This window comes from Cololabis saira, chromosome 5, assembly GCF_033807715.1.
Source record: "Cololabis saira isolate AMF1-May2022 chromosome 5, fColSai1.1, whole genome shotgun sequence".
Taxonomy (NCBI): Eukaryota; Metazoa; Chordata; class Actinopteri; order Beloniformes; family Belonidae; genus Cololabis; species Cololabis saira.
The window spans coordinates 4099568-4127267 of record NC_084591.1 but is presented as its reverse complement, the minus strand read 5'-3'; the positions used below and the strand labels follow the sequence as shown (position 1 = coordinate 4127267).

General features: G+C 41.6%; 1 protein-coding gene across 1 annotated transcript; it reads left to right on the top strand.

The window, feature by feature from the left end:
• Positions 1-8290: 8290 nt before the first annotated feature.
• Positions 8291-9593, top strand: LOC133444564 (dispanin subfamily A member 2b-like). The gene is made up of 2 exons (XM_061722406.1): positions 8291-8767; positions 9029-9593. The coding sequence occupies exons 1-2, from the start codon at positions 8543-8545 to the stop codon at positions 9185-9187; spliced, it is 384 nt and encodes a 127-aa protein (XP_061578390.1). The 5' UTR covers positions 8291-8542; the 3' UTR covers positions 9188-9593.
• Positions 9594-27700: the final 18107 nt, after the last annotated feature.

The following is a 27700-nucleotide window of genomic DNA, read 5'->3' as shown; positions in this document are numbered from 1 at the left end:
ATGAACTGAGAGGAATATGCATGTTTATGAAAAACAAGACAAGAACGACCGTGAAACAGTGATGCATCTCAGTAAAAGGAGTCAATCTGTGGAATAACCTTGATACCAAAATGAAACTGTGTAATACACTAAAATATTTCAAAAATATGTATAAAGATAAGATCATAAATAATTATAAATCATTGGCATTGCCACATTATGTACATTTATTGCAAAACTATGGACAGAATTATGTGTGTATTATGTCTATGGAAGGATGCATGTAGGTGGATGTATGTATATGGATGCTTATGTATGCATGTATGTGTAGATGAGTGTACATGTATGTATGTGTATACAGGTATAAACAAGTGCATATATATGTATGTATGTATGTATGCACAGCAATGTATATATATATAAGTGGGTTTGGTGCATGTGGATGAATGTATGCACATCTTGATGCTGTTAAGCCGAGATTTGTTAAGCCAGTTTGAGCAACATTATTTATTTTTCTTATTTATTTACTTTTTTCTTTCTTTATCTAATATGTATATGGATACACATTTGTATATGTATGTATATATATATATATATATATATATATATATATATATATATATATATATATATATATATATATATATATATATATATATATGTATATGTGTATATTAACAGATGAGATTCTGAAAAAGATATTTCTGAGAAGTTTAAGTAAAATAAAGTAACAAGTTAGGAATGGCTAAATCAACATTATATGTTTTAGTTACTGCTAGAAAAACTGAAGTAATACACATACACACAGTAGCCTTCCCTTTTCCTCCCTCTGTTCCCGTTGATAACCTTGAGAGGAAGTGATTTTCTCTCAGTTATACAGGCATTTTCATTTCATTCATTTTCATGGAGTTCACAACATCCGTTATTGGTTATCTGCATGAAAGAATTGCTAAACCTTCTGTCCTGTTGCACACAGTTCTTGAACAAGAGTTATATTCATTAGCATATATATGCATGCAGTAATGTTCCATTAACCTCGGCTGCTGATCAACCCTTTTGCATAGAAGCAAAAAACATTATTTTAAAGCATTAGTAATTAGCTGCAAAGTTAAAACATAAAATTTAATTTTTTATATATATATGACTTTTATTCTCCACAGAAGTCATCTGGAGCTTCATAAAATGAAAAACATATTGCACAAAACTGATCATCCTCTCCACCCTAGTGGTGTCTTCAGATCTGCTGCAACACAGACCGCTACAGGAACCCCTTCTTGCCCGGCAGCAAAACCCAATTAGTGACAGTCATTGCAACATGTCATTTCCTCCTTGGAGATTGATTAACTATTGAATTGATTAACTATTGAATTGAATACAAATAATTTCAGAATGATAAGTCCATTTATATATATTTTTTTTTTTGTCAATGTATATTATTCAAAACACAGAATATCCTGTTTTCTTAATTTGAAAGTGAATTAGTGATTTAAAACAAATGAAAAGTAATGTCATGTTTTTGCTTCAGCAGCTGCAAATGCATTGCTTTCGATTTGTTGGTGCTCAGTTGGGAAAAAAAAAGAGGAATAACCCTTTATAGGGCACTCATTGAAATTGTACATTGAAATGTACAATTTCAACCCTAGAGTGTTATTGGGGGCTACTACCAGAGTATTTTTCAATTTTTCTTTTTTTCATTTTTTTTTAAATTCTTGATGCAAATCAAGGTCAAAGAAGTTACCATATATGGTTCCTTGCCCATCGCGAGTAACATTGTATCTAACACTGAAGTTACCATGTATGGTTACTTGCCCATTGAGGGTGAAATTGTACCCATACATTGGATATGTATAAAAATACAAAAAACACATACAACATAATATTTATGATACTCTCTTCATAGAGATATAAGAACTTTTCTCCATAAATGGTACAACTTGACTTATAGGGCTTCTCTTTTTCTCTATCCATATATTTCGTCCAATCAGTCCAATCAGCTCCTGACCCTCTCTCTCCACCAGCAGCAGGCAGGTTGACCATGCCATTGACCATGCCACAGAACAAGAAGTGAAGAATAGCATTAGAATTAATGGTGGTACTGATATTATGCTATACAAATCGGTGGCAACATCCAATGCAACATCCAATATTGTCTTACCTTATAATGCGCTATTTGTAAAACGAAAACACCCGAAGTATGACTTACTAGATGCACCGGGCATATGTCTACAAAAGGGGTGGGGAAAAAAATCGATATTTCAATATATTGTTGTGCTCTCTGTTTCAATAAATAATCGATATACTGACGGCTAATATCGATATTTTATTACAACACACATAATGGATTTACGCGGTTGTCACCGCACTATTGTTCAAACTCTGCCCCGCCCGCCCCCGCTGCCCTCGTGAACAAAACAAACATGTTGAAACGGCCGCCTGAGAAACCAGCTCAGAAAATACAGAACGACCGGTTTACTTCGTACACAGACAGCGGGCTGAGCAGCACTGTTAAAGGTATTGTGACATGAAAAACACATTTTTCTTGATTTTTTGTGTTTTGTTGGGTGTCTTGACATCAATTACACCCAAAAAACAACAAACTTTTAACATTCAGTGTATTGTGTGCTTTCTGGGATTTTCCGCATAACTGTGCAAAAACGGCGCACCTGGTTTGGTGGCGGGCCGTGACGTCAGGGCCCGCTAAATCACCGCCCCCTCCACCCAGCTCCCTGCCTCCTCTCCTCTCCAGCGCACCATAAAGGCCGATTTATGGTTCCGCGTTACACCGACGCAGAGCCTACGGCGTAGGGTTACGCGGCGACGCGCACCGTACGCTGAACCCTACGGCGTAGGCTCTGCGTCGATTTAACGCGGAACCATAAACCAGGCTTAACACGGAGCTGTTTATAGCCTCTTTTGTTCTAATCACCGGAGGAAAACTGCTAAGAAGACCCGCGGCCACTGACTGGACTTAAGATAAGGGGACACTTTATTTACATGCCTTTATTTTTGTGATTGTTTGCTGTGGACTGTCTGCTTCGCCCTGCTGCTTTTCCGTGCATGCTTCGCCTGTCGCTCCCGGCCCGACGCCGCTGTGAGTGTATTGCTCGCGGGGAGCTGCGGTCCCGGTCCTCTGGTCCCGGTTGGACTTCATCCTCGGGCTGTAGTCGCGCTGTCTGGGCTGTGTGTCGGTGTTTGTGGTTTGGTGTGCGCGCGTGTGTGTGGAGACGCTGGCAGAAGTGTGTAGCGGTTGGTTGGAGGAGGTTTGGAGGAGGAGCGGCGCAATGATTGACAGGAAAGGGGAAAAAGGACCCGTTTTTCACGGCGCAAAAAAACACTGTCATAAAAAGGACAGAATGGAGAACTAGAGTGAAGTTTTTCTTGTTACACTCTTTTAGACACATTTAAGGGATGTTGGCCAAGACTTTTAATAGTGTTAAAAGCATGTTAAAAATGATGTCACAATACCTTTAATGCTGGAAGTTACTTGCTGTTTGAGTCTGTTTATGCTGCCATATCCGTTAATCTCCGCTCGCACAGACAGCCAGCTGCGTTGTAAACGGACCCCGCTCGCGCTCCACGTGAGGAGAGTGCGTCGTACTGTAATACAAAATTATTCCACCTATTACAGACGCCGTTAAAGTAAATGATCGTCAGTATTTTTGTGTTATGACGTTTATGCTTTTCACTCTGTAAGTGATCCTCGCTCTTATCCTTCAGGTGTCCAGTCAACCGTGTGCTGGGAAAACTTGCAGATCATTGAATCACCAGACACGTTAAGCTTGATTTATGGTTACGCGTTACACCAACGCAGAGCCTACGCCGTAGGGTACGCGGCGACGCGTACAGTACGGTGCGTGTCGCCGCGTACCCTACGGCGTAAATCTGCGTTGGTGTAACGCGGAACCATAAATCAGCCTTTACACACGGACACGGACACACTCAGACACACGCCCACCCGCGCAAAAACCAGTGTTCAGTGCTTTGGATACTTCAGCTTAAATTTCAAAATGTTATATTAGTTCAATGAAGTTCATATTATTTATATTTATTATAGCTTGTTTGGTTTCTTCTGTTATTGGATATAGTTTGTCTTGACATAAGTGAAAAATGCCTGATGCTTCATGGCAATATGTGTGTGTGGTGACAGAATAAATTAGACAGGCTAAAAGGATATTGGAAAAGAAGGGATATTGAAAAGCCTATTTGAGTTATTTATTTCTTAGTTATTTCACAATAATTATTTGTGAAATTATTATTTCACTAGTTATTTTATATTCATATAATTCAGGCAACAGCGCAAAATTTTTTTTTAATAACACTAATCCACATCAATATCGGATCAAATCGAATCAAATGGTGATAATCGATTCTGAATCTTAAGAATCGGATCAATTCTTGACATTTTAATAGATACCCAGCCCTAGGAGGCAGTGAGGTACTATGCAAAATTAAGTTGCTTACTGACTTTTCAGTATTAGAAACAAAGCAGTGCTCTGTCCTGGTTTATATAAAACATGTTATTAATGTTCATGCACTTTAATTTGTCCAACTGTACAGTGTTTACATTTACAAGCCTAGGAGACAGTGAGGAAATATACAAATGCACTTTCTTGTATGAAGTTTTGGCATTGAATAAATGCATAACTACAGACGTTTTCCTTTTTATAGGTATTTTTTCTTTTTCAGTCCCATATATCGTGATATATCGCTCTTACCGATATATCGATATATCGATATATATAATATATGTATAATAATATAATGCTATAATATAATAATATTAGCACAACTTTATCAGCTTGGTGGGAATTTCTTAAAGTAGCTAAAATTTCACTTTTTCCATGTGACCGTACACCCATATGGAACAACCCAGACATCGTGAAAAATGATAAAAAGATGGTTAATTTCGTTCAATGGAGAGATCAAGGAATACGGTATTTACAGCACGTAATTGTAGGAGGACAGTTTGTACCTTTCAATACACTTATCGTGCAATATGGAGTTAGCAGTAATACATTTTTAGAGTACCAACAACTTAAGGCCATAATAAATAAAACATACAAAATTAGCCAATTAGACTTACAACTTCCTGCTAAGATAACAGATTTATTGAATCTAAGCACGTTAAAGTTGTTATCAAAACTCTACATGTTAGTGTCTAAACTGGACGATTCAGTCTCTCTCCCGATTTCCAAGTGGGAGGCGGATCTCTCTCTTAATACCGACCAGTTTTCTTGGTCACAAATATGCTTAAATACGTTTACTATGACTAAAAACCCAAACTTACAACTTATACAGTACAAAGTTCTTCATAGAACTTCAATACATTATACTGGACAAAGGATGTTCCAGATGGGCTTTGTCACCTCTAATATCTGTTCACAGTTATATGCATGCTTTATGGTTCTGTACAGAGGTTCTGGAAGGAGATTTGTGAGGATTTATCCACATGGATAAACTACAGAATACCAGTGTGCCCCACGGTATGTATATTAGGTCACCTGGGAGACACTCAAATAGATCGTAATTGGACACACCGGGTTCTCACTGCCTTATGTATCGCAAAGAAAACCATTCTAGTAAATTGGAAACAAAAATCCAGTTTATGTATCAAACATTTTAGGAATCTTTTATCAGATCATATTAGTAGTGAGATAATGTCTGCCTCCACTGAACAACATTCGGCTGAATTGCACTCTCTCTGGTCCCCGATTATTGGCTTTGTTACCTAGTGGGGGCGGGGGGGGTGGTGATCTCGTAGCCCTTGGGGTTGGGGGTCGGCTTGGGGGGTCTGGGGCGCGGACCTCATGGCGGTGGGGGGGGTGGCTGGGGGGGGCTCGGGCGGGGGGCTGTGGCTGGGGCGTCTCCGGGTCTCCCGGGGGGGGGCTGGGCCATGGACGTGGGGGTCCCACTCGGAGGGCCCGGCCCTGCCTGGGTGGGGGGTGGCTGTCTGCGCTGGGGGGGCATTGCTGCCTTGGTCCTCCGTCGCTGGGCGGGGGCCGAGTGCCCCTGCGGATGTGGGGACTCCGTGACCCTCGGGGTGTCCGCCGGGGTGGCTCCGGGGGGGGGTGGGGCAGGGTCCGGGGATCGGGCCTCCCCTGACCGGGGGGTGCACGGGCGGGCGCGGCGGCGGGGTGGCACCATTCCCAGGTGTCTATGTCTTATGTTGTCAGTATGAATGGGGGGATGTAGGTGAATGGATGAATGAATGGGATGCCTGGGTCTGGGGCCCTCCGTTGTCGGGCCCGCGCGGGTGTCGCCCTGTTGGGGGGTTCCCTCTCTCTGGGCCCGTCTCAGGTCCCCCCCACGGCCTCCGCGGCAGGGCGCCCCTCTGGTCTTGGAGGGCCACTTTCGTGGGGGCGGGTGCTCCTGCCCGCGTCGGCGGCCGGGGCGGCTCTGTCTCTTTGGGCAGGCTGGCCCCTCGCCGGGTGGGGGTCGTTGGCCTGGAGGGTGAGGGCCTCCTGGCCACTTGTCCGGCCCGGACCGGGTGGCCGGGGATTGCCCGGGTCGCGGTCCGCCGCAGCGGGATTCCTGGCTACTTCTTCCCGTGTCGTGGGCGGGAGGGGGGTTGTGGGCTGCTCGCTGGCAGTGGGTTGCCTCCTTCCTACTTCTCCCCTCTGTGGGGTTGCTGGTGGCCTGGGTTCGGGGTTCTTCCTGGTCGGCCCCTGGTCTCGCAGGTGGCGGGGTTGCCCCCCCCCCCCCCCCTCCCCCACCATAGATACACTTCAGGTGGAGCTTTGTTTGGTTTATTACACACACACACACACACACACACACACACACACACACACACACACACACACACACACATACACATAGAGACATAGACATATACATACTCACGTACACGTATACATATTCATACATTCATGCATGCACACATACACACACATAGCCACACATATGCATACAGACACACAGTTACATTTAGCCACACATACATATACACGCTCATACACACACACACACACTCACACACATATAGCCACTCAGTCACATACGTATATATACACATACACACATACACAGCCACACAAACATATACATACACACACATACACATATAGCCACAAAGACATGTACACACACACGCACGCACGCACGCACACACACACACACACACACACACACACACACACACACACACACACACACACACACACACACACACACACACACACACACACACACACACACACACACACACACACGCATGCTTGCTCTGTAGTTTTTGGGGTTAGTTAGCGGTGGCTTAGCTCAGACTGTGATTTAGGTTGATTGCTGCTTGTGTTTTGGTCGGCTCCATGTTGGTTTTGTTGGTTTTGTGTTTTGTTTGTGGTTTTTGTTGCAGATTTCCATTGCTTGACGTGTGCCTCCGTGTGTTCCTGCTTCCTGGATTGGCAGTGGATGTCACCCCCCCCCCCCCCCTCCAAAAAAAATAAATCGCTGGGTTTGTATGTTTATATTTATGTATGTATGTGTATGCGTATGTAGGCGTATATATGTATATATATTAAACATAGCAATAATGCACATATATATGCCTTTACCTGCATGGTATCAATCATTAATATTTGTGCAGACAGGGTAAAAAAAAAGGACAGCCCTAAACCCTTACGCAAGTCGCGGGAGCGCGCACGTAAGTGTGTGAGTCTGTGAGGGTGGAGATTGGAATTCAGTCTTACAGTTGGTGGTTAAGCACTTTTGTAACAGGAAACGCTAACCAAAGCAGATTTCCAGATAAACTCTTTGAAACCGTTTTGCAATAACAATACTTGTAAGTTTTCCTTTCTTAAAATCAATGTTGAAAGCAGAATAACATTTGACCGGTTATAAAATTCTGTCTTGATTTTCTCAACATTTACATCTAAAATAAAAGGTTTACACATTCCAACGTTGTTTCTCAAACACTGAATGTAATTTGTATAATTTGTAGCCAATGAAATTCATAATTAATGTTGAAACAGGAGATATAATGTGCTTAGTCTGATTACTCACTTCCTAACAAGCGCTAAACTGCCCCCATGCTGGTTTTGGGAATGCTCTTTGAAATATGTCACAGGTCTGAAATGCAAAAACTGAAGGTTTTTAACAAACTAAATCAAGTTGATAGAAGAAAACATAAAATAAATGAAAGGTAATGTCAGTGTAGCAGGGCGAGTGCTACGGGGGCCCGACCGACAGGACAGAGGGGACACAGGGTTTTCGTGTAGAACTCTTTATTTACCAAAACCCACGCCACACGTGCACAAGCACCTTCTCAGCAGTAGACCAGCCCCTTCTCCAGGAGCAGCCCTGCCTTATCAAGGCAGACAGGGTGGAGAGGTTGATGGGACACAGCTGTGACCCATCACCTGAGTGATTGCTGCTCCTCCACCCTGCCACAGTCATGTTTTTGCTTCAGCAGCTGCAAATGTGTTGCTTTCGATTTGTTGGTGCACAGTTGAAAAAAAAGAGGAAAAAGAAAACCCAGAACTGAAAAAGGAAATCGGCAACTGCAGCATCGCTTCACTTCAACAGATTACTAGAGGCACGGCTTCAGACTGCAGCTGAGCTGAGAGCCATGAATCCCACTCAACCAGCTGAGAGATATTCAAGTGAGAGTCTTCCCATGCACGGACGAATGGAGATGTTCTCTGGAGACCAAGACCCTCTGACATCGGTGCAATACACCACTATCAACATGGTGACCGAGCCCCCGAAGGACCACATCGTGTGGTCCCTCTGGTGTTTCTTCTACGGAAACCCCTGTTGCCTCGGACTGGCAGCACTCATATTCTCTATCAAGGTGAGTTTCAGCCGAGTTTCTCTGCGTCATGCAGCCTGGCCACCTCTGCCTCTACGGAGGAATTGTGGCAGAAGAGAAAGTTTTCTGCTGGAAGGTTTTTCCAGAAAGCAGTCAGGTGATGACAGGAATCAGCCACAGGAGATTTTTCTAAAGATTTGACATCAAATACTTGAGTAAGGGTTCAATTCAGCTGTTTAAAAAGTTCAATTCAGCTGTTTCCAATAACTTTAAATCCCCGTGGTTATGCTTGGGTCCTTGCAGGCCAGAGACCGGAAGATGGTTGGAGATATGCCTGGCGCCCGGCACTACGGCTCCACCGCCTGTTGCCTCAACACCGTGGCCACGGTCCTGGTTTCCCTCTCAATCATTATTGCCATTATTACAGTCAGTGTCATACTAGCACAGCTCTCCAGGTTATAGATACAGAAGATAACCACCGTGACCTGGTGATGCCCGTGTAGCTTCTTTGCTGTTTTCATTTAACTTTTTCTGCCATTTGTAACTTTTCCTTTTTTTACTTCAGCAAAATAAGAAAGACTTTTGAGTGCCGGGCTTCCTGTTGGCTTTTTTATTTTTATATCTGTAATTATTCACCCTGTTGAGGGTATGTCATCATGACTTACAGTTGGTGGTTAAGCACTTTTGTAACAGGAAACGCTAACCAAAGCAGATTTCCAGATAAACTCTTTGAAACCGTTTTGCAATAACAATACTTCTAAGTTTTCCTTTCTTAAAATCAATCTTGAAAGTAGAATCAACCTGTTATAAAATTCTGACTTGTTTTTCTCAACATTTACATCTAAAATAAAAAGTTTACATATTCCAATGTTGTTTCTCAAAGACTTTTTATAATTTGTAGCCAATTAAATTCATAATTAATGTTGAAACAGGAGATATAATGTGCTTAGTCTGATTAAGAAAGATTTTAAACTGCCCCATGCTGATTTTGGGAATGCTCTTTGAAATATGTTGCAGGTCTGAAATGCAAAAACTGTATTCTTTTCACAAATTAAATCAAGTTGATAGAAGAAAACGTAAAATACCAGGCTCATATCTCCAAATAAATGAAAGTCAGAGAAAATTTCTGAAGCACTTTTTGGTCTTAAAGAGCAGCCCCCCCCCCCTCTCTTTCTCTTTTTCTCTTTTCCTCCTGTCTTGTTCCCAAGATCTCTTCTCCCTCAGCCCTGTCCACGGCCCCATGGAGTTCTCTGTGAGCTATGAAGAAGGCCACAGCTGCTATTTTAGCATGAAGAGCTACTGGCTATGGGCCGGCCTTCTCCATTATCCATAATATTGACATAATTTGACACCCCTAATTGTCAAGGTTCGACATTCCCCCCAGCTTTCAGTTTCTGTTTTGCCCCGCCTGTGTCCCATCTGCCCTGATTGTCTGCACCTGTGTCTCGTCATGTCTCGTTATCCCCTCTATCTGGTCTTGTCATTCCCTTGTTCCCTGTCGGACCGTACTGTTTGTTCCCCATGTTTCCTGCCAAGTTTTTTGATCCCTTTTTAGTTTGTCTCGATCATGCTCTGCAGCGCTTTAGTTTGGTTTTTTTGTTAATAAATCCAATTTTTTGCCGACTCCTGCCTCCCGCCTCTTGCTCTCTTGCGTTTGGGTCCACACCTTACCCCCAGACGTGACACTAATTACATTATTACATTACTGTTAAGCCTACTATCTGCACGATAACTATGGAACTATGTGTTTCCGGTGAAACTAAACATCCTGTATTATAGCAATGTGGGACTTTTGCAAAGAAGAAAAACGACTGAGAATCCAGTGGTCATTTTAAACTGGTGAGTGAACGGAGCTGACGAGCAGTTCGAGGTGGCGACCACACGGCTCGTCAGATCCTGCAGTAGTCACTGTAAATGCATTCATGAAATGTATGTAACGGTGCATATAATTCATTAACATTATTTTTTTTTTTTTTCATTGTTTTCTGTATTTATTTGTAATTTGAAGAAAACGTTATTAGTTTATTTGGGACTATTTTCCGTGATGTGTTTCGCGGGTTTTCAAGTCTCGCTGGGTTTTCAAGTATCGCGGGTTTCCAAGTCTCGCGGGTTTTCAAGTCTCGCGGGTTTTCAAGTCTCGCGTTGTTTGGGACCTCTTCCGGCTGTTAACTTCCGGTTTCGGCTCCAAACAAATAGGAGGATGGATGGACTTCATGTTACCTTGCGGTCATGATAGTTTAATGCTGATAACAAAGGCAGCTGATCACCCAAGTTGCAAGGATAAGCTCCACAACCTCACCACGTGCAAAGGACTCTTAATTCCCTCTTGTGCATGCAGCCAACGAGGTATTTGTACATGTCTTTATTTTTTCTGTAATTGTATTGTTAACTTCATGTATATTTGCTATATGTTTGTTTTAGTTTCACGGTGTAATGGAGGAGTAATGAAGATTGCCTTCATTAAATCAGTCAAGAAACCACTTGTGTTTTTGCCGTGCTTGGAGGGAGTTACAGTGAAACTCGACACTGTTTCAACGCAAGTGTAAAGGAAGATGGCGCCAGAGTCCCTCTGATCGCTCTTCATGGCTATGCGGCGGTGCATGGACTACGGTGACAAGTGAAAGCTAAGCTGACTTCACACTTCAAACACACAAATAAAGGCAAGAAATTGCAAAGGAACTACATTTCATAAGCCATAAGGAGCTTGGACACTTATCAAGTTTGTGAACCAAGTAAAAGGGCGATTTTATGAATGTACTAAAGTGAATTGTGTATTGCGAAGTGTGGGTTGTTAAAAGAAGGCAGTAATTTTAAGTAACCACTAGAGGGCGCAATTTTTCCGGTTTTGAAGCATTTACGTCACCAGCCTGTGTTTTGTGCGACTTTTCTGATAACCAAAGCTGACTGAATCCATTTGATGCATACATTGAAACAACTGTCCTCTAAGGTTTTGTATAATTTATTGGGTATATTTATTTGATACATACAACTTCATAGAAGGTCTAAGCTTATACAAGTAAAATTATATTTAAAAAAAAGGGAAAAAATATTAAAAATTAGAAAAAAAAAACAAAAAAAAAACGATAAATAATCACACAATAGCAATTAAAGTTTTGATTTATAAATCCTTTATTCACATTAGGTTTACATAGTAACAGGTATAAATTTAGTCTACATTGGCAAGCATTATAACATGTCAGGCACAGGAAAACGTACAGTTCAAAATCAGGTTGCCACTAGTGATGAAAATGATTCCCAAGAACTTCCTGAAAGGAGTGAAGTTGGTGACATTGCTGAAAATGAGGAGTTAAGACGGAGTGAAAGACCAAGAACTCTGACAGAGAAGGGCAAAGGAATGCTGGAGGAGAAGATTAAAGGTCTTCAGAGAAGGTTCAATTTCACATATGAGAAATGGAAATTCAGCATGAGATTTGCCAAGAAGACACTTTCACAAGAAGAGCCAATAACTGATGAGGAGCTCCATGAAATAATTAGTGAAGACCATGGTCTATCTGCAGATGTGCAGCGTGCATATGAAGAACTAAGGAAAGTAATTACACCAGACCAGGAAACACGTCGAAGAGCCGATCAGTGCATCCAAGTATCTCATCTAATTTTCAACAGAGCCTCCAAACGACTTGGTGGACATGTGCCCGAAGAAGACGATTGGCCCGAAGGAGGATCTCTGTTTGCTTCTAGTGTCAATTCTCTCATCTCTGGCTCAAAAAGAAGCTTGTCACGTACGACTGGATCTATAGAAAGATGTCAAGAAGCTGCCGCCGAGGCCGCTGCTATTCAAGCCGTTATGAAAGTTTCACAAGAGCAAGAACATGAACGTCAGGAAATACAGCGACTGGAAGAAGTAGCTCAGAAAAGAATTGCTGAGGAAGAGGCAGCAGCGGTAAAACGCCGCTTGGAACGAGAAGCTGAAGAGCTTAAACTTAGAATCCAAAGAGAGGAGAACGAAGCTAAGATCAAAGCTCAGCTGATGGAAGAACATGCTGCTCTCCAAAGAACGCTGGATGAAAAGAAAAGAAAGGTACAGCAATTGGAGGCAATCAAAAACCTAAATGCAGCACAAGCAAGAATACAAGTCTACGATCACATGGATGTCACAGAAGAAAAGAGAGACATACTAGAGAGACGGCTGAGAACAGTAAAACAAGCAGCTGCTCCCACAAGTCCTACTTCGCCGTATGTGCTCTCTGCCCAAAAAACCATGACCCCTTCCCCAGCTGATGGTATAGCAGAGCTTGTCAAAATGCTAGCAGATGCTGTGAGTACCAGTAGAATCCCAATTCCTGAACCTACAGTATTCAGTGGGGATCCATTGATGTACAACGACTGGCGGCTGTCATTTCAAACACTGATAGATCAGAAGAACATCCAAGAAAATGAGAAGATCTACTACCTCCGCAGATATGTTAATGGAGATGCAAAGAAAGCGATTGAAGGCTATTTCCTGCTGGGCACCCCTTCAGCCTATGTTGCAGCATGGGAACTCTTGGATGAGAGGTATGGGAATCCATTCACCATCGCACAGTCCTATCGCGACAAGCTCCACATGTGGCCCAAGATAGGACCCAGAGATAGCCTTGAGCTCAGAAGATTCACAGATTTCCTCCGCAGTTGTGAAGCAGCTATGACTCACATAAAGACTCTGGAAATCCTGAATGATAGCAATGAGAACAGGAAGATTCTAGTGAAGCTACCAGACTGGCTAACGGCTAGATGGAATCGCAAGTCGACAGAAATTGAAGAACACAATGGCCAGTTCCCTAATTTCAGTCAGTTCGTTGCATTCCTTAACAAAGAAGTCAAGATCACCTGTCATCCTATCACCTCTTTGCAGTCACTCAAGCAAGGCGACGCAGAGCAAGCAAGAAGCAGTAGGAGCCGGATGGTAGGAGCCAAGGTCCTGGCCACACGCTCAGATTACAAAGAGGTCATCACATGTGTCTTCTGCAAGAGGAATGGACACACCTTGCTTAAATGTTGGAAGTTCATGAAGGAAGAAGTTCAAGAGAGAACAACCTTCGTCAAAGCTAATAAGTTATGTGTGCCACAAGCAGCACCCCACCTGCTTGCACTTTGATAGAGCCAAAGGAGACAACAGACCAGCTCAAGCTAAAGAAAAGTAAAGCCAAGAGGAGCCTGAATCGTCGCCTCCTGAAGAAAGTACAGCAGCTACTTCACACAGAGCAATAGTCGGTGATCCTGGCACACATACGTCAGCAATACTTCCCGTCTGGCTTTCATCTACAATGGTTCCAGAAGACGAATTTCTTGTGTATGCGCTGCTGGACTCCCAAAGCGACTCGACGTTCATTTTAAGTGAAGTAGCCAACAAGTTAAAGGCTAACAAGGACCAGATCAAGCTCACCACGATGACCGCAACTACCACAGTCAACTCACAAAGAGTGAAAGAACTACAAGTATGTGGCTTCCACTCAAAAAAGAAGATCTCTCTACCCCCAGCCTATACAAGGGAGTTCATTCCAGCCAACCGAGCTCACATACCAACCTGCGAAAAGGCTAAAGCCTGGCCTCACCTGCAACACCTTCAGGAGAAGATCGCGCCCCTACTAGACTGCGAGGTAGGTCTGCTCATTGGATACAACTGCTCCCAAGCACTTTTACCACGAGACGTTGTATCTGGCAAAGCCAATCAGCCTTACGCACAACGTACTGACCTAGGGTGGAGCATCGTGGGATGTGGAAGTCCTTGTGTAGAATATGGAGATGCCATTGGTACGATTCATCATGTAGAAGTGAGACGGGTCACTCCTGAGTCTTCTATCAACCTTCGGACAGAAGTACACTATGTAAGCCGGATCAAAGTGAAAGAAGTCACTGCCACGGAAATCATCAAGGTCCTCGAGTCTGACTTCTCGGAAAGAGCCAAGGAAAATAACCCCATCTCACAAGACGACCTGAAGTTCCTGTCAAAGCTGAAGGACAACATCAAACAAAAGGAGAACAGTCACTATGAGATGCCACTCCCGTTCAAAGGGGAACGACCTGAGCTACCTAACAACAAGGTCAGCGCTATACACCGTCTGAACTGTCTTGAAAGAAGAGTGAAAAAAGATGCTAAATACTACAAGGACTACTGCACCTTTATGGATGATATCATCTCCCGTGGTGATGCTGAAAGAGTCCCTGAGGACGAAATTGACAACAGCCCAGCCTGGTATATACCTCATCACGGGGTGTATCACCCGAAGAAGCCAGGAAAGATACGCATTGTATTTGACTGTTCTGCCAGGTTCAAAGAAACATCCCTCAATGACCATCTGCTCACTGGTCCCGATCTGACCAACGCATTGGTTGGTGTGCTCTGCCGCTTCCGTAAAGGCCACGTTGCAGTCATGTGTGACATTGAAAGGATGTTCCACCAGTTTGAAGTGCGGAAAGAAGATCAAGATTACCTCCGCTTCTTATGGTGGGAGAATGGCCACATGGATTCTGCACCATCAGTCTATAGAATGAAGGTTCACCTGTTTGGGGCAGCATCGTCTCCTGGCTGTGCCAATTTCGGCCTCAAACATTTGGCAGCACACGGAAAGGGTCAGTTCAATGAAGAAACCAGACGCTTCATCCAAAGAGATTTCTATGTGGACGATGGTCTGGCAAGTGTGGAAAATAAAGAGTCAAGAGAACTTTGCAGCACTGGGAAGTTGAGACTGCACAAATTTGTCTCAAACAGCAAAACTGTCATGGAGAGCATCCCAGAAGAGGAATGTGCTGCAGTGAAGGAACAAGACATGGACTTTGGAGGACAACATGTGGAGAGAGCTCTTGGAGTAGAGTGGTGCGTCACATCTGACACCGTCCAGTTCAGAGTCCAAGTAAAGCCTCATCCACTAACGAGAAGAGGTGTGCTCTCTACCGTGGCCTCCATATATGACCCCTTGGGGTTTGTGGCGCTCTTTGTCCTTGTGGGGAAGCAAATTCTCCAGCAGATGTGCAGAGACAAAGTCGACTGGGATGAAGATCTACCAGAAGCCCTAAGACCTCAGTGGGAGTCATGGCTCAGAGACTTGCCCAATCTCTCTGGGATACACATCAACCGATGCTACTTACCTCCAGAATTTGGCGATGTCAAAGGCTGTGAACTTCATCATTTCGCAGATGCAAGCATTTCAGGATATGGCGAATGTACCTACCTGCGCTCCATCAACAAAGCTGATGAAGTCCACTGCTGTCTCGTAATTGGAAAGGCAAGAGTTACTCCAACGAAAGTCACAACTATACCAAGACTCGAACTCGCCGCTGCAGTAGTTGCAGTTCGAACCAGCGACATGGTCCGGAATGAGCTTGAAATTGAAGATCTACAAGAGTTCTTCTGGACAGATTCCAAAGTTGTTCTTGGCTACATAAATAATGATGCTCGGAGATTCCAAGTTTATGTCGCCAACCGCATTGAAAGAATCAAGTCAAGTACAAAACCTGAACAGCTGTCCTATGTTGCTTCTGAGGATAATCCTGCAGATTACGCCTCTCGAGGTTTGACTGCAGATCAACTTAAGGCGTCAAACTGGTACACTGGTCCACGATTTCTTTGGCAGAAAGGTCCAATTCAGAGAGAATGCAAGGTGGGAGAAGTCAATGAAGATGACCCTGAACTCCGAAAGACTCTTGTTTTCAAGACTGAGACAAAGGAAGCAAGATCTTTACTAGATAACCTGAAGAAGTTCTCTGACTGGACAAGAGCTGTAAGAGCAGTGGCAAGATTACGGCGTGTGGTCAAGGAATACAAAGGTCTGAAGCAACACACCAATGAAGGGACAAGCATAGAAGAACGAAAGGAAGCAGAGCTTGCTATCATTAAGAAACTTCAAGAACAAGCATTTCCAGCTGAAATCAAAAGACTCAAGCAAAAGCAGGAAATTGCCAAGACAAAGGAAAACAAGCTACAAAGGTTAAGCCCTTTCCTTGATGAAGATGGAATCCTTAGGGTGGGAGGACGTCTAGGTCAAGCTGCACTACACCCGCACATAAAGCATCCGGCAATACTTCCACAAAAACGCCACATATCATCCTTGCTCATCAAGTACCACCATGAAAAGATACAACATCAAGGCCGTGGAATGACTACAAATACACTCAGAGCTAATGGATGGTGGATCTTGGGATGCAGCAGTGCTGTCTCATCGCACATTTACAAATGTATCAAATGTCGAACATACAGACGACACACTGAAGAACAAAGAATGGGCGACCTACCTTCAGATCGCATGGAAGCAACCCCACCTTTCACCTATGTAGGCATGGATTGCTTTGGCCCTATCCACATCAAGGAAGGAAGAAAGGATCTGAAAAGATATGGACTCATACTCACTTGTCTATGTTCAAGATCCATTCACATAGAGGTGATTGATGACATGACAACTGATGCATTCATTAATGCGCTCAGGTCATTCATTGCCATCAGAGGAAAATGTTCGCCAGCTCAGATGTGACCAAGGAACAAATTTTGTTGGTGCAAGAAGAGAGTTTGCGGAACTCATGAAAGGAATGGATGAAGAAAGACTAAAGGCTCTAGGATATGAGTTTCTTATGAATCCTCCAGCTGCAAGCCACATGGGTGGTATATGGGAGAGGCAGATCCGAACCATACGGAGCATTCTTAGTGCAATTCTTGACCACTCTGCACAAAGGCTTGACAGCACCTCTCTCCGAACTTACCTCTATGAAGTCATGTCTATCATCAACAGTCGACCACTTACCGCTGAGCATTTAAATGACCCAGCTGGACCTGAACCGTTAACCCCAAACCACATTCTAACGATGAAGTCGACGATCATTCTGCCCCCACCTGGAAAATTCATTGAACAAGATCTCTATCTACAAAAGAGGTGGCGCCGAGTCCAGTATTTGGCCAACGAGTTTTGGACCAGATGGAGGAAAGAATACCTTCTGAACCTGCAATCAAGACAGAAGTGGTGTAAAAGCAGAAGGAACTCTAAGGTCGATGACATCGTCCTTCTTCAAGACGAACAGACACCACGTAATGAATGGAAGCTGGGAAGAGTCACTGAAGTCTACCCAGGGCTAGATGGTAGGGTCAGAAAGCTGAAGCTGCTAGTTAGCCACACATCATATGATAGTAAAGGGAAAGCTACAACTGGTACAGTATATCTAAAAAGACCGATACACAAAGTAGTTACTTTGATAGAAGCAGAGTAAAGTACTAGACCTAGTTTAGCACTTGCCTATTCACTACCTACCTACCTAGATTATTTGGTTTCTCAGAAATCCCACATACTGTTAGTTTTGTGTGATTTGGTGGGAGTGTAAATGCATTCATGAAATGTATGTAACGGTGCATATAATTCATTAACATTATTATTATTTTTTTTTCATTGTTTTCTGTATTTATTTGTAATTTGAAGAAAACGTTATTAGTTTATTTGGGACTATTTTCCGTGATGTGTTTAAGTCTCGCGGGTTTCCAAGTCTCGCGGGTTTCCAAGTCTCGCGTTGTTTGGGACCTCTTCCGGCTGTTAACTTCCGGTTTTGGCTCCAAACAAATAGGAGGATGGATGGACTTCATGTTACCTTGCGGTCATGATAGTTTAATGCTGATAACAAAGGCAGCTGATCACCCAAGTTGCAAGGATAAGCTCCACAACCTCACCACGTGCAAAGGACTCTTAATTCCCTCTTGTGCATGCAGCCAACGAGGTATTTGTACATGTCTTTATTTTTTCTGTAATTGTATTGTTAACTTCATGTATATTTGCTATATGTTTGTTTTAGTTTCACGGTGTAATGGAGGAGTAATGAAGATTGCCTTCATTAAATCAGTCAAGAAACCACTTGTGTTTGCCGTGCTTGGAGGGAGTTACAGTCACTCCCGGGTCCACTCTTTACTGGGTCTGTGGTTGCATATTTCTCTTTAACATCCCATCATACACTTCTCTAGCCATGGCAGCTTCACACATTTGCAGGTCAGCCAGGTCTTGGGCATCGATACGCTCCAAACCATCATGGACGCTCACCGATGACATCCTATAGGCCAGTGATTCTCAACCGGGCTGTGGTGTAATTGCATAATAATTATAATAATAAAATATATATTATTTAGAAGGATCCTTTGACATTTATAGAAATAGATTATTATTTTACTCAAATGTGACAGAGACCTTTATCCTTTAGAGACCTTTAGAGTAATCAATGTAATACACTAAGGGTCTGATTTACTAAGATCCTAAATAAAGAGTACTAAATTACGTGTGCACTGAAAAAGTTTGCACGTGCTGTTGTTGTGTGTTTTGCGGGTGATCAACTAAGAATGCTTGCGCAATTGATAACAGGCGCAAACCGCAGTATTTAAATGAGGTGTTGCGTGTCTTACGGTTTGCGAGTGCAAAATGAAATTTGACGAGTTGGAGTTAGAGATATTAGTGGAAAAGGCAAATTGTTGTGCCGTATTCAGCACCCCTGCCGTGAAAAGCACCCCCTCGTATAGAAGTAGACCAAGAAAAAAAACAACACACTGACACTTCAATATATTTATATATACACACTCACACAAACACATACTTAGGAGTTTATATCATATATATTTACAAATATTATGGAAGACAACACAGTAAGCAGGCTATCAATTAATGACATCAATAACCATTTACCCGATTTTTGTTATCTGTGACTGTGATTGTGGGAAAGTATGACTATTGTGGAATCCATGAGCGCATTTAAACATGAATCTAAACACAAAACTGGACGCTAAACAGAACGTCACGGAATGAGAATATCATTTTTGTCATTGTGTGTACGTTGTCATTTGTAGTAAATTAAACATAAGCATTTAGTCCTTTTTGACATTTACTTGTGAATAAGAGATCTGTGGGTAATATATGTCGACGAGGGGGTGCTTTTCACAGCAGGGGTGCTGAATACGGCACAACACCTGCCGGGGTATGACAACTGCAGAACAGGCGCACAATAAGAAACACTTTTTTCTCCATGAAAAAACGTGATTTATTTATTATCACAAATAAAAAAAAGAATGTGCCTCCTGTGGCAACCTTTTGCTGAATAATACTCGATTTAACATTCAAATAAAATATTTCTCCTTTTGCATGTGGAGAATCCTCACCACAAGTTGAGCCATCCCCACCCCAGTCCTCAAATCAGGCACCAACAAGCATCCCTGCGTAATGCTGGGCAGATTAGCACTTTCCTTTCGAACGTATTAAATACAGACGCAATCACAATCCCCGCAAAAACTTTCAGGCTTGGTAAATCTCATTGCGTGTGTTTGCATTTTCCCCTCCCAGTATTTAGCGATTTCTGGCGGGTACGCCCCATATTGATTATTCATCAGGGCAAAAGTACTAAATGAATTGCGTGTGCTATTCTCTTTGCACGCTGTTAGTAGACCAGCTTGCACTTTGGTTTGCGGGTGATGTCAAGTTTGCACACGTTTTTACACACACAAACCTTTAGTAAATCAGGCCCTAAGAAGGGAAGATTTCAAATCCACATTTTTATTGGTGAAGTGTGTTTCATAAATGAAATTAAAAAGAAAAAGCTCAAGCACATCAGCAAACCAATTAGGCCAGGTGCATTATTCAAAAAATGCAATACAAATACAGTTAAATACATAAAATTCAGAATAAGCACTTAAGAAGACCCAATTCAAAATTAAACTAAAGCTGACTCAAAACAGCAATTCAAGCACTAGTACCTGAAACATTTACACTGGAACTTGTCAGGACATGTTTAGCGTTTAAATGATAATTCAGGCTGGAGCAGCTCCGCTGATAGGAAAATCCTTTTTTACAACATGTACAAATCACTGCGTTCTTGTTGATAGTCCCGTCTTCTTTCTTTTTATATATAAACTTGCCGTTCAAAGGCCCCAGCAAAGATTTGCTGAGTCGCTCCCCTGAGTCATCCAGGTCTGTCACTGCTTTGTTAGTTTGACTAGCAGCAGGTGGGAAGTGACCTGCCAATGCCAAGTGGCCTACGGGTCCCTCAATGGGCCAAATTTAAAATGCACGCATTTTGCCACTCATAATTAATTATGTTAATTACCATAACGCGTCAATTAGCAGTGTGATTAATTAATCTAATTAACGGGCTAAACTGACAGCCCTAATTTAATAAGAAATCTTGCACCCGTTTGCATTGTTGAAGTTACTGCATGGCCCTGCTGTTCATACAAACGTAACACGATCTGCATCCTTTTCAAATTATGAGCTTATTTCTTTAAAATGCTTTGCTTGTGAAACATTCCCAGGAAGCTCTTGCGGGAATGCTCATTAACTTGCAAAGTTAAAGTTAGTGCTTGAAATTGAAATAATGTAAAAACAAAACAAAGAAGAAGGAGAAATAAAGACGTAGACGATGATGGCTCGTAATTAGAAAAAGACTGCTTGTTCTGAACGTAGCAGATAGGGTTGCCACCTTTCAGAAATAGAAATAAGGGACGCCCTGATTTCAGCAGCGCAGGAGCCAAAAAAAAAGCCCCAAAACTTCTAAACTGAATAAAAATGTGTTTATTTTATATGAAAAAACTAAATGCTTTGATTTAAAGTTTAAAGTGCTTTAATAGCATTGAACTTGCATGACTGTACAGACAGACAACCATATAGCAGCTGAAATAGCCTCCTATGCTATGTATGTCCACATCACCCCAGATGTAGAATATAGCCTACAGGTGAAGAATATGTTAATTTATTTCAATAATTCAACTAGAATATGGTGTAAAAGTTAATTTATTTCAATAATTCAACTAGAATATGGTGTAAAAGTTAACTTATTTCAATAATTCAACTAGAATATGGTGTAAAAGGTAATTTATTTCAATAATTCAACTAGAATATGGTGTAAAAGTTAACTTATTTCAATAATTCAACTAGAATATGGTGTAAAAGGTAATTTATTTCAATAATTCAACTAGAATATGGTGTAAAAAGTTAATGAAAATACGGTATCAATACGGGACACAACATTTTTTTCTCAAATAAAGGACAATTCCGTATTTTACGGGACGGGTGGCAACCCTAGTAGCAGACTCTGAGCCATCGGAAAAGAAAAAGAAAACAGACGACTCCTCAGAGTTGACCAAAACTTTGCAGGGGGTCCAGCACCCCAAAAAGGTTGAGAACCACTGTTATAGGCCGTGTTTCTAAATTTGACACAGAGGGCCTAATGTTTTGTTTGATTTGAATTAACAAAGTATGTAATTTATCTGAAATAGACGAAATCCAACTGAGGAACCTGTTAGTTATCTTCTTGGAAAAATATATTTTCAGTGGGAGGAATATCGCATCATTAAAAAGCAAAAATCTTTCTTTTACCTCTTTTTTTCTGCTCCTTCTGCTCTCAGCCTCAGGCAGGGAGGTTTGGGATGGAGGGATGGGTCGGAGCATCTCCCAAAGAGTTTCGAAATGCTGTCCTCAGAAACCGTCCAAAAACCCATTTCATGGAGCCACTCACTGTAAATATTTGGATAAATGTTTCTACTCTTAGAACCGGATGTGTAAACACTTGTGTTCCCCCCTGCGTTCCTACGCCCCCCCCCCAACGCCAGCCACGTCTGCTGCAGGAAGGCTGCCGAGGCTTTTCTCAGCACTCGTATGTTTTTCCTGTTTTGGTTGATTTGAAGGGCTCTCCTCTCCGGAGGAGACATTCGTCCTCAGATGAGACAGGTCAAACATGGTAATCCACATTATTTGCTTATATGTCAAATAAAGTTACCAAATATGGTCACGTGTCCCTAATTGTTTGCCGTCCCATTCACACCACAGACACCAAAGGTCGCCCCCGTTGCTAGGTCGGACAAAACTGTCATCTCTCCCGTCCACTTCCATGTAAAAACAGGGTTTTACGTAACTTTCTTTCTAATTATTGTACCAAAGAAAATCAACAGCAATTAGATATAAATAAAAAGGAACACTTAAAGCGGCACTATGTAACTTTTCCACCTTAATATCATATTTCCAGAGTCATTGTGATGGTACATCAACTTCCAACAGGTTTAATGAACCTCTGTCATGATCTGAGGGGTCTGTATCGCCTTCACTGGCACTATGTAACTTTGAGGAGCATGGTAGGAACCCTGCCACACTAAAAAACTACAAATCTTTACGGCTTTGACTGCTTTACCGCATACGTCAATTCCCCCTCCTTCCCGATTCGCAGTCAAGATGAAAATGGGCGGGGCGTGGAGCGCAGCTCCGCAGTAGCTGGTAACCCGTTGCTGCGTTGTGGCTGCAGCAGCTCCACACAACAGACGTGGGGAAAAGATCGCTAATGGTTTAACTTTTCACCGCTTTCCTGCTTGGAGGCAGAACCACGGAGGCCAAGTATCTGATATAACAGAGTAAAAGAGTGAAAGAGCCGTCGGCTTGCTTGGATTGCGGCTGTAACGACCAAACATAACCTTCCACACAGTAAACCACAAACACTCACACAGACCGGGTCGGATCAAAACACGGGTTTTATTCCCCACTTCTCCAGCTAAACGCAGTTGCTGGCCAGCTCTCTGCGGTGAGATTAACCCCAATCTTCAGATAAAACTAGTTTGTTGAGGAGAAAATATGAACTCTTATTTTTAGCTGCAGAGGAAAAAAAATTATCTCACGTGGAAAACAAAAATATTGCTCACGCCTCGGAGCCTCTTCAGCATAATATAGCAGTCAAAAAAAAAAGAAAAGAGAAGTAAGAGTAATAAAAAACATGTACTGTATGTTGTACCCTTATACAAATTTATTGAAACACATGGTGAGTCAAACATTTACTAAAGCAGCTGCCAAACACTCCTAAACAAGGTAGTAAGACGTGGGTTGTGCAGAACTGCGGCAGTAAATCCTTACTAAAGAGTGGCGCTCCGAGGAGGAGCTCCATTCTTTAGTAGGGATTTCATATGAACCCAAACCGTTAATAATCATTATTTTCTCCATATACCGCTCCCTGGCTTCCTTGTTTAAGGTATCCCGGTAAATTCCACTTCCTTTTCAGCAGTTTAACATTTTTTTTTGCGTTCCGTCTGTTCACTTGGTGAAACAGAAAAGTCCGTCCCGTCTTCATTCTCTATCAAAACAAATGCACGCGACGGGACAGGAGTTTTCCGGCAGTACGCCCTGGTGCTCATGGGAAACGTAGTGTTCTTTCTGGTAAAGCACTACCGCTTTTGTCCAAAAGATGCCGCCAAACTCAACAAAAGCTGGAAGTTACGGTGTGCTGCTTTAAACGAGATGTTTTGATGAGTTTAGCTGATAGCATGGTGGAAAGGTTGAACTGCGAGTGTTTATGTATCCAAAGCAGACATTTTTTGTAATTTACGGTTGGTTTTGGGTTGAAACATATTCCTGTGATTCTCTCTTTTAAAAGTGCCCCGAGCAGTATCATATTTGTATGACCAGCTAAATTGCCAGAAATATTCAAACTTGGTTGGAATAACAGCCTGGAATAGTGAAATAACAGATATGGGGCTGGAATTGGACTGGGAAGTTATTTGGGATAATCTGTGATAATCCAAAAAAGAAACGTCAAGTAGGCTGTTGCATCGCAGTGCAATGACTTTCTGTCCAAATAACTGATTACAGAAAACTGGTAAAAGAAATTACAGTAGCCTATTTACATTTCAAGTTTTGTCACAGAGCCTATGTAACACCCAGAATCAGACATCGAATGGGATTAACACGTGACCCATATTGCACATTTTGTACCCCCGGAACACTGGGCTCATTTATACACATGGTATGGGAATGCCCAGGAATCGCTGAGTTTTGGGGAAAGGTTGTAAAGGTTATATCGGACCTGACGGAGGTACAGTTTCCGGTAGAGCCATTTGTGCACCTTTTGGATGATGACTCTAAACTACATCTTACCGAAAACACCCGGAAGGTCTGGCTTTCTGGATTGACGGCAGCCAAAAAGATCATCGTACAACGATGGAATCCACCTCAGGACATTTCAAAAACTCATTGGGAGAGAAGCTTTTTGGATATGTCGTATCTGGAACTTTCTTCTGCAAGGATTAATCAAGCGCAACAAGGAACAATAGCACTGTGGACGAACTTACAACGGAACTGAAAAACCTACTGAATGTGTAATTTGATGGATCAAGGTGTGATTAATATCTAAGCGATGGAAGGGTGGGTTGGGAGGGGGGATTGAAGATGTTGATTATTATTGTCATATGAGTTTTGTTTTTTTTATATATATATATATGTATATATATATATATATATATATATATATATATAATATATATATATATATATATATATATATATATATATATATATATATATATATATATATATATATATATATATAATGTATAGTGAAAAACAATAAAAAATGTAATGATAAAAAAAAGAAGCTTCACCATTTTAAGATAAATACATGAATGCTTTCGCAGTTGTAGCTATGGGTTGTAGCTGCTGCCGATTTGACTTTGTTTAGGAACGTATTTCTGCCAGTTTGGGGATAAAAAATACTCTGCACCCTCACTACATTACAAATGTTCCTTTTACTAATACAAAGTTTAAAAAAAAATATTCCAGTGATTTAAATGTTGATACAAGGCAAGTAATAGTTTTTCCATTGATGTGAACGAGAGATGAATGTTTTGTCCAACCGGATATTCTGACCCGTGTTTGTTGTTTCTGTTGGTCAGTCAGGGACCAATCAGAAGGCTGACAAAGGGTCAATTGTCCGTGTCCTTCCCAAACTTCCCAAACTTTTTTTATCCCGTCGTTGAAGAAGTGAAAGGATGTGCGGTTCCTTGGATGACCACTGGGAGCTGGCTCCAAAACTGAGTCGTTTCTGTTGACCTCCAGTGTCAAAAACTTGGAATTTTAAGCAGAAATAAACATATTTACTGCCTCCATATAAAAACACTTCTGGTCTTCAAAGCTGCATTTCACATACATGACAGCTGCAGCTTTTGTGGTTATATGTTTCATTAAAATAACATAAAATCACAAATTTACACGTAATTAAGAATGATCTTTTTCTTAATGTGTGTACTTATTCATTTTGAATGACAGCTGCGGTGTTATAATGATAGCAGTCATCACTTCAGCTAGTTAGGGTTTTCTCTGAATTTGATTTGGGTTGTGAGCAAAGCTCGAACAGAACCGGTTCTGAGTCGACCTGGAAAGGTCCTGAAGCCATGGCAACGGCCAGAGCTCAGCATTATAGGTCAGGTGGTGTAACAGTTGGGTCTCTGGTCCGACCTCAGTACCAGAGGTCAATGAGGAGGGGGTTCAAAACAACACTCGGACAATAACACTGAAATACTCACACAAATGACCTCTGATTATCAGAGGTGTCAAGTAACAAAGTACAAATACTTTGTTACCTTACTTAAGTAGGTATTTTGGTTATCTATACTTCACTGGAGTAATTATTTTTCAGACGACTTTTTACTTTTACTCCTTACATTTTCACGCAATTATCTGTACTTTTTACTCCTTACATTTTAAAAACAGCCTCGTTACTCTATTTCATTTCGGCCTTTAATAAAAACTATCCAGTTAAATTGCTCCATCCGGATAGAGTGAATTTGGTTGTGGTTGTTTCAGATGTTCTTGTCCAGTTTTGTTCTTACATCCGTTCCCTCAGATTCCTGCAACTAAACTTGGATGTACATTCCAATAAAGGTTAGGATAAATGATAACATGCCTCTGAAGTTTGACTTTTTGCACCATTACAATACTTATAGGCAACTAGTCATCATATCTCCTGCTCTCTGAAACACATGTTAATGCTCAATAGTTAATGCTCAATAGTACACATATATGCTTCTGACATATTTGCATTATACTAACATGCATTCATTTTCAATGGCTTTTGTCCTTAATGACTTTTTTCCCCCTTACATTACTTTTACTTTTATACTTTAAGTAGTTTTAAAACCAGTACTTTTATACTTTTACTTGAGTAAAACACTTGAGTTGATACTTCAACTTCTACAGAGTATTTTTAAACTCTAGTATCTATACTTCTACCTGAGTAATGAATGTGAATACTGAAGACACCTCTGCTGATTATGTGACAGTCATCAGTAAAAGTTAGTTCCCCATCTTTTAATCCTAGCTTTTATATTTTGTAAAAAAAAGACAAAAAACATAAAATCATCATCTTTTTGGTGATTATTTCATTTCATTCTCTCAGGGTTTAGGGAATTCCAAGTTTCAGTTCATTCAGGTCTTTGGACATTTACACAGAGCTGTCTTACCCTGTAATGCTGGATGCATCATATTTGATACAGGAATCTCCAAGTCAAAGAAAAAAAAAAAAGAAAAAAAAGTGTTTTATACAATAAACAACATAAAAACATAAAACCAATAAAACTTTTTGACAGCCGCTGAGATCAGGGTCCTTGGTCGCCCTCTTGAGCCCAGATCTCTGTCCTACTGAGAATCTGGAGGGAAGTTTGTTTTTCCCTTTGTCTCTCTCATTTCTTCCTGCGTTAATACTAACTCCCCCTTTTAACTTTTTTTTTACCCTTATTTATTTATTTATTTATTTATTTTTATGTATGTATTTGTTTATTTTGCTGCTGTCTCTCTCCTAAAATAACCATACTTCTAGAAAACCATCATACTCTTACAGTACACACCACATACACGGCCACAAGAAGAAATCTGAGCAAAAACATTGATTTTAATGTTTTGTTTTTGTACTGTTTTGTTTGTCTGTTTGTAAAATATATATAAAAAAAAAAAGAATCTGGAGGGAAGTCAAGGTTCATGTCAACGCCCTGAAAGCATGGATGAGCAGGAACAACTGAGTTGCGGCCCCTGAAGAGACCTGCAACACTTCTGATGATCAGATGTCAGTTTGTTGTTTTCTTCTTTAAATTAGTGGAGAAGTTGAAGGTTTTGCTTGATTGGAAGTGTATATGTTGTGTTTGCATCGACCCATCTCTCTCATCACTGATACAAATATTGTGCTTGATCTACTTAAAATAAATAAGTCAACTTTTTGCATGAGATT

What these genes read in the sequence shown, in the direction of transcription:
- LOC133444564 (XM_061722406.1), top strand. Translation starts at nt 8,543, where the DNA reads ATGAATCCCACTCAACCAGCTGAGAGATATTCAAGTGAGAGTCTTCCC. An exon ending in CACTCATATTCTCTATCAAG is followed by an intron (nt 8,768 to 9,028) that starts GTGAGTTTCAGC and finishes GGGTCCTTGCAG; the next exon opens with GCCAGAGACCGGAAGATGGT.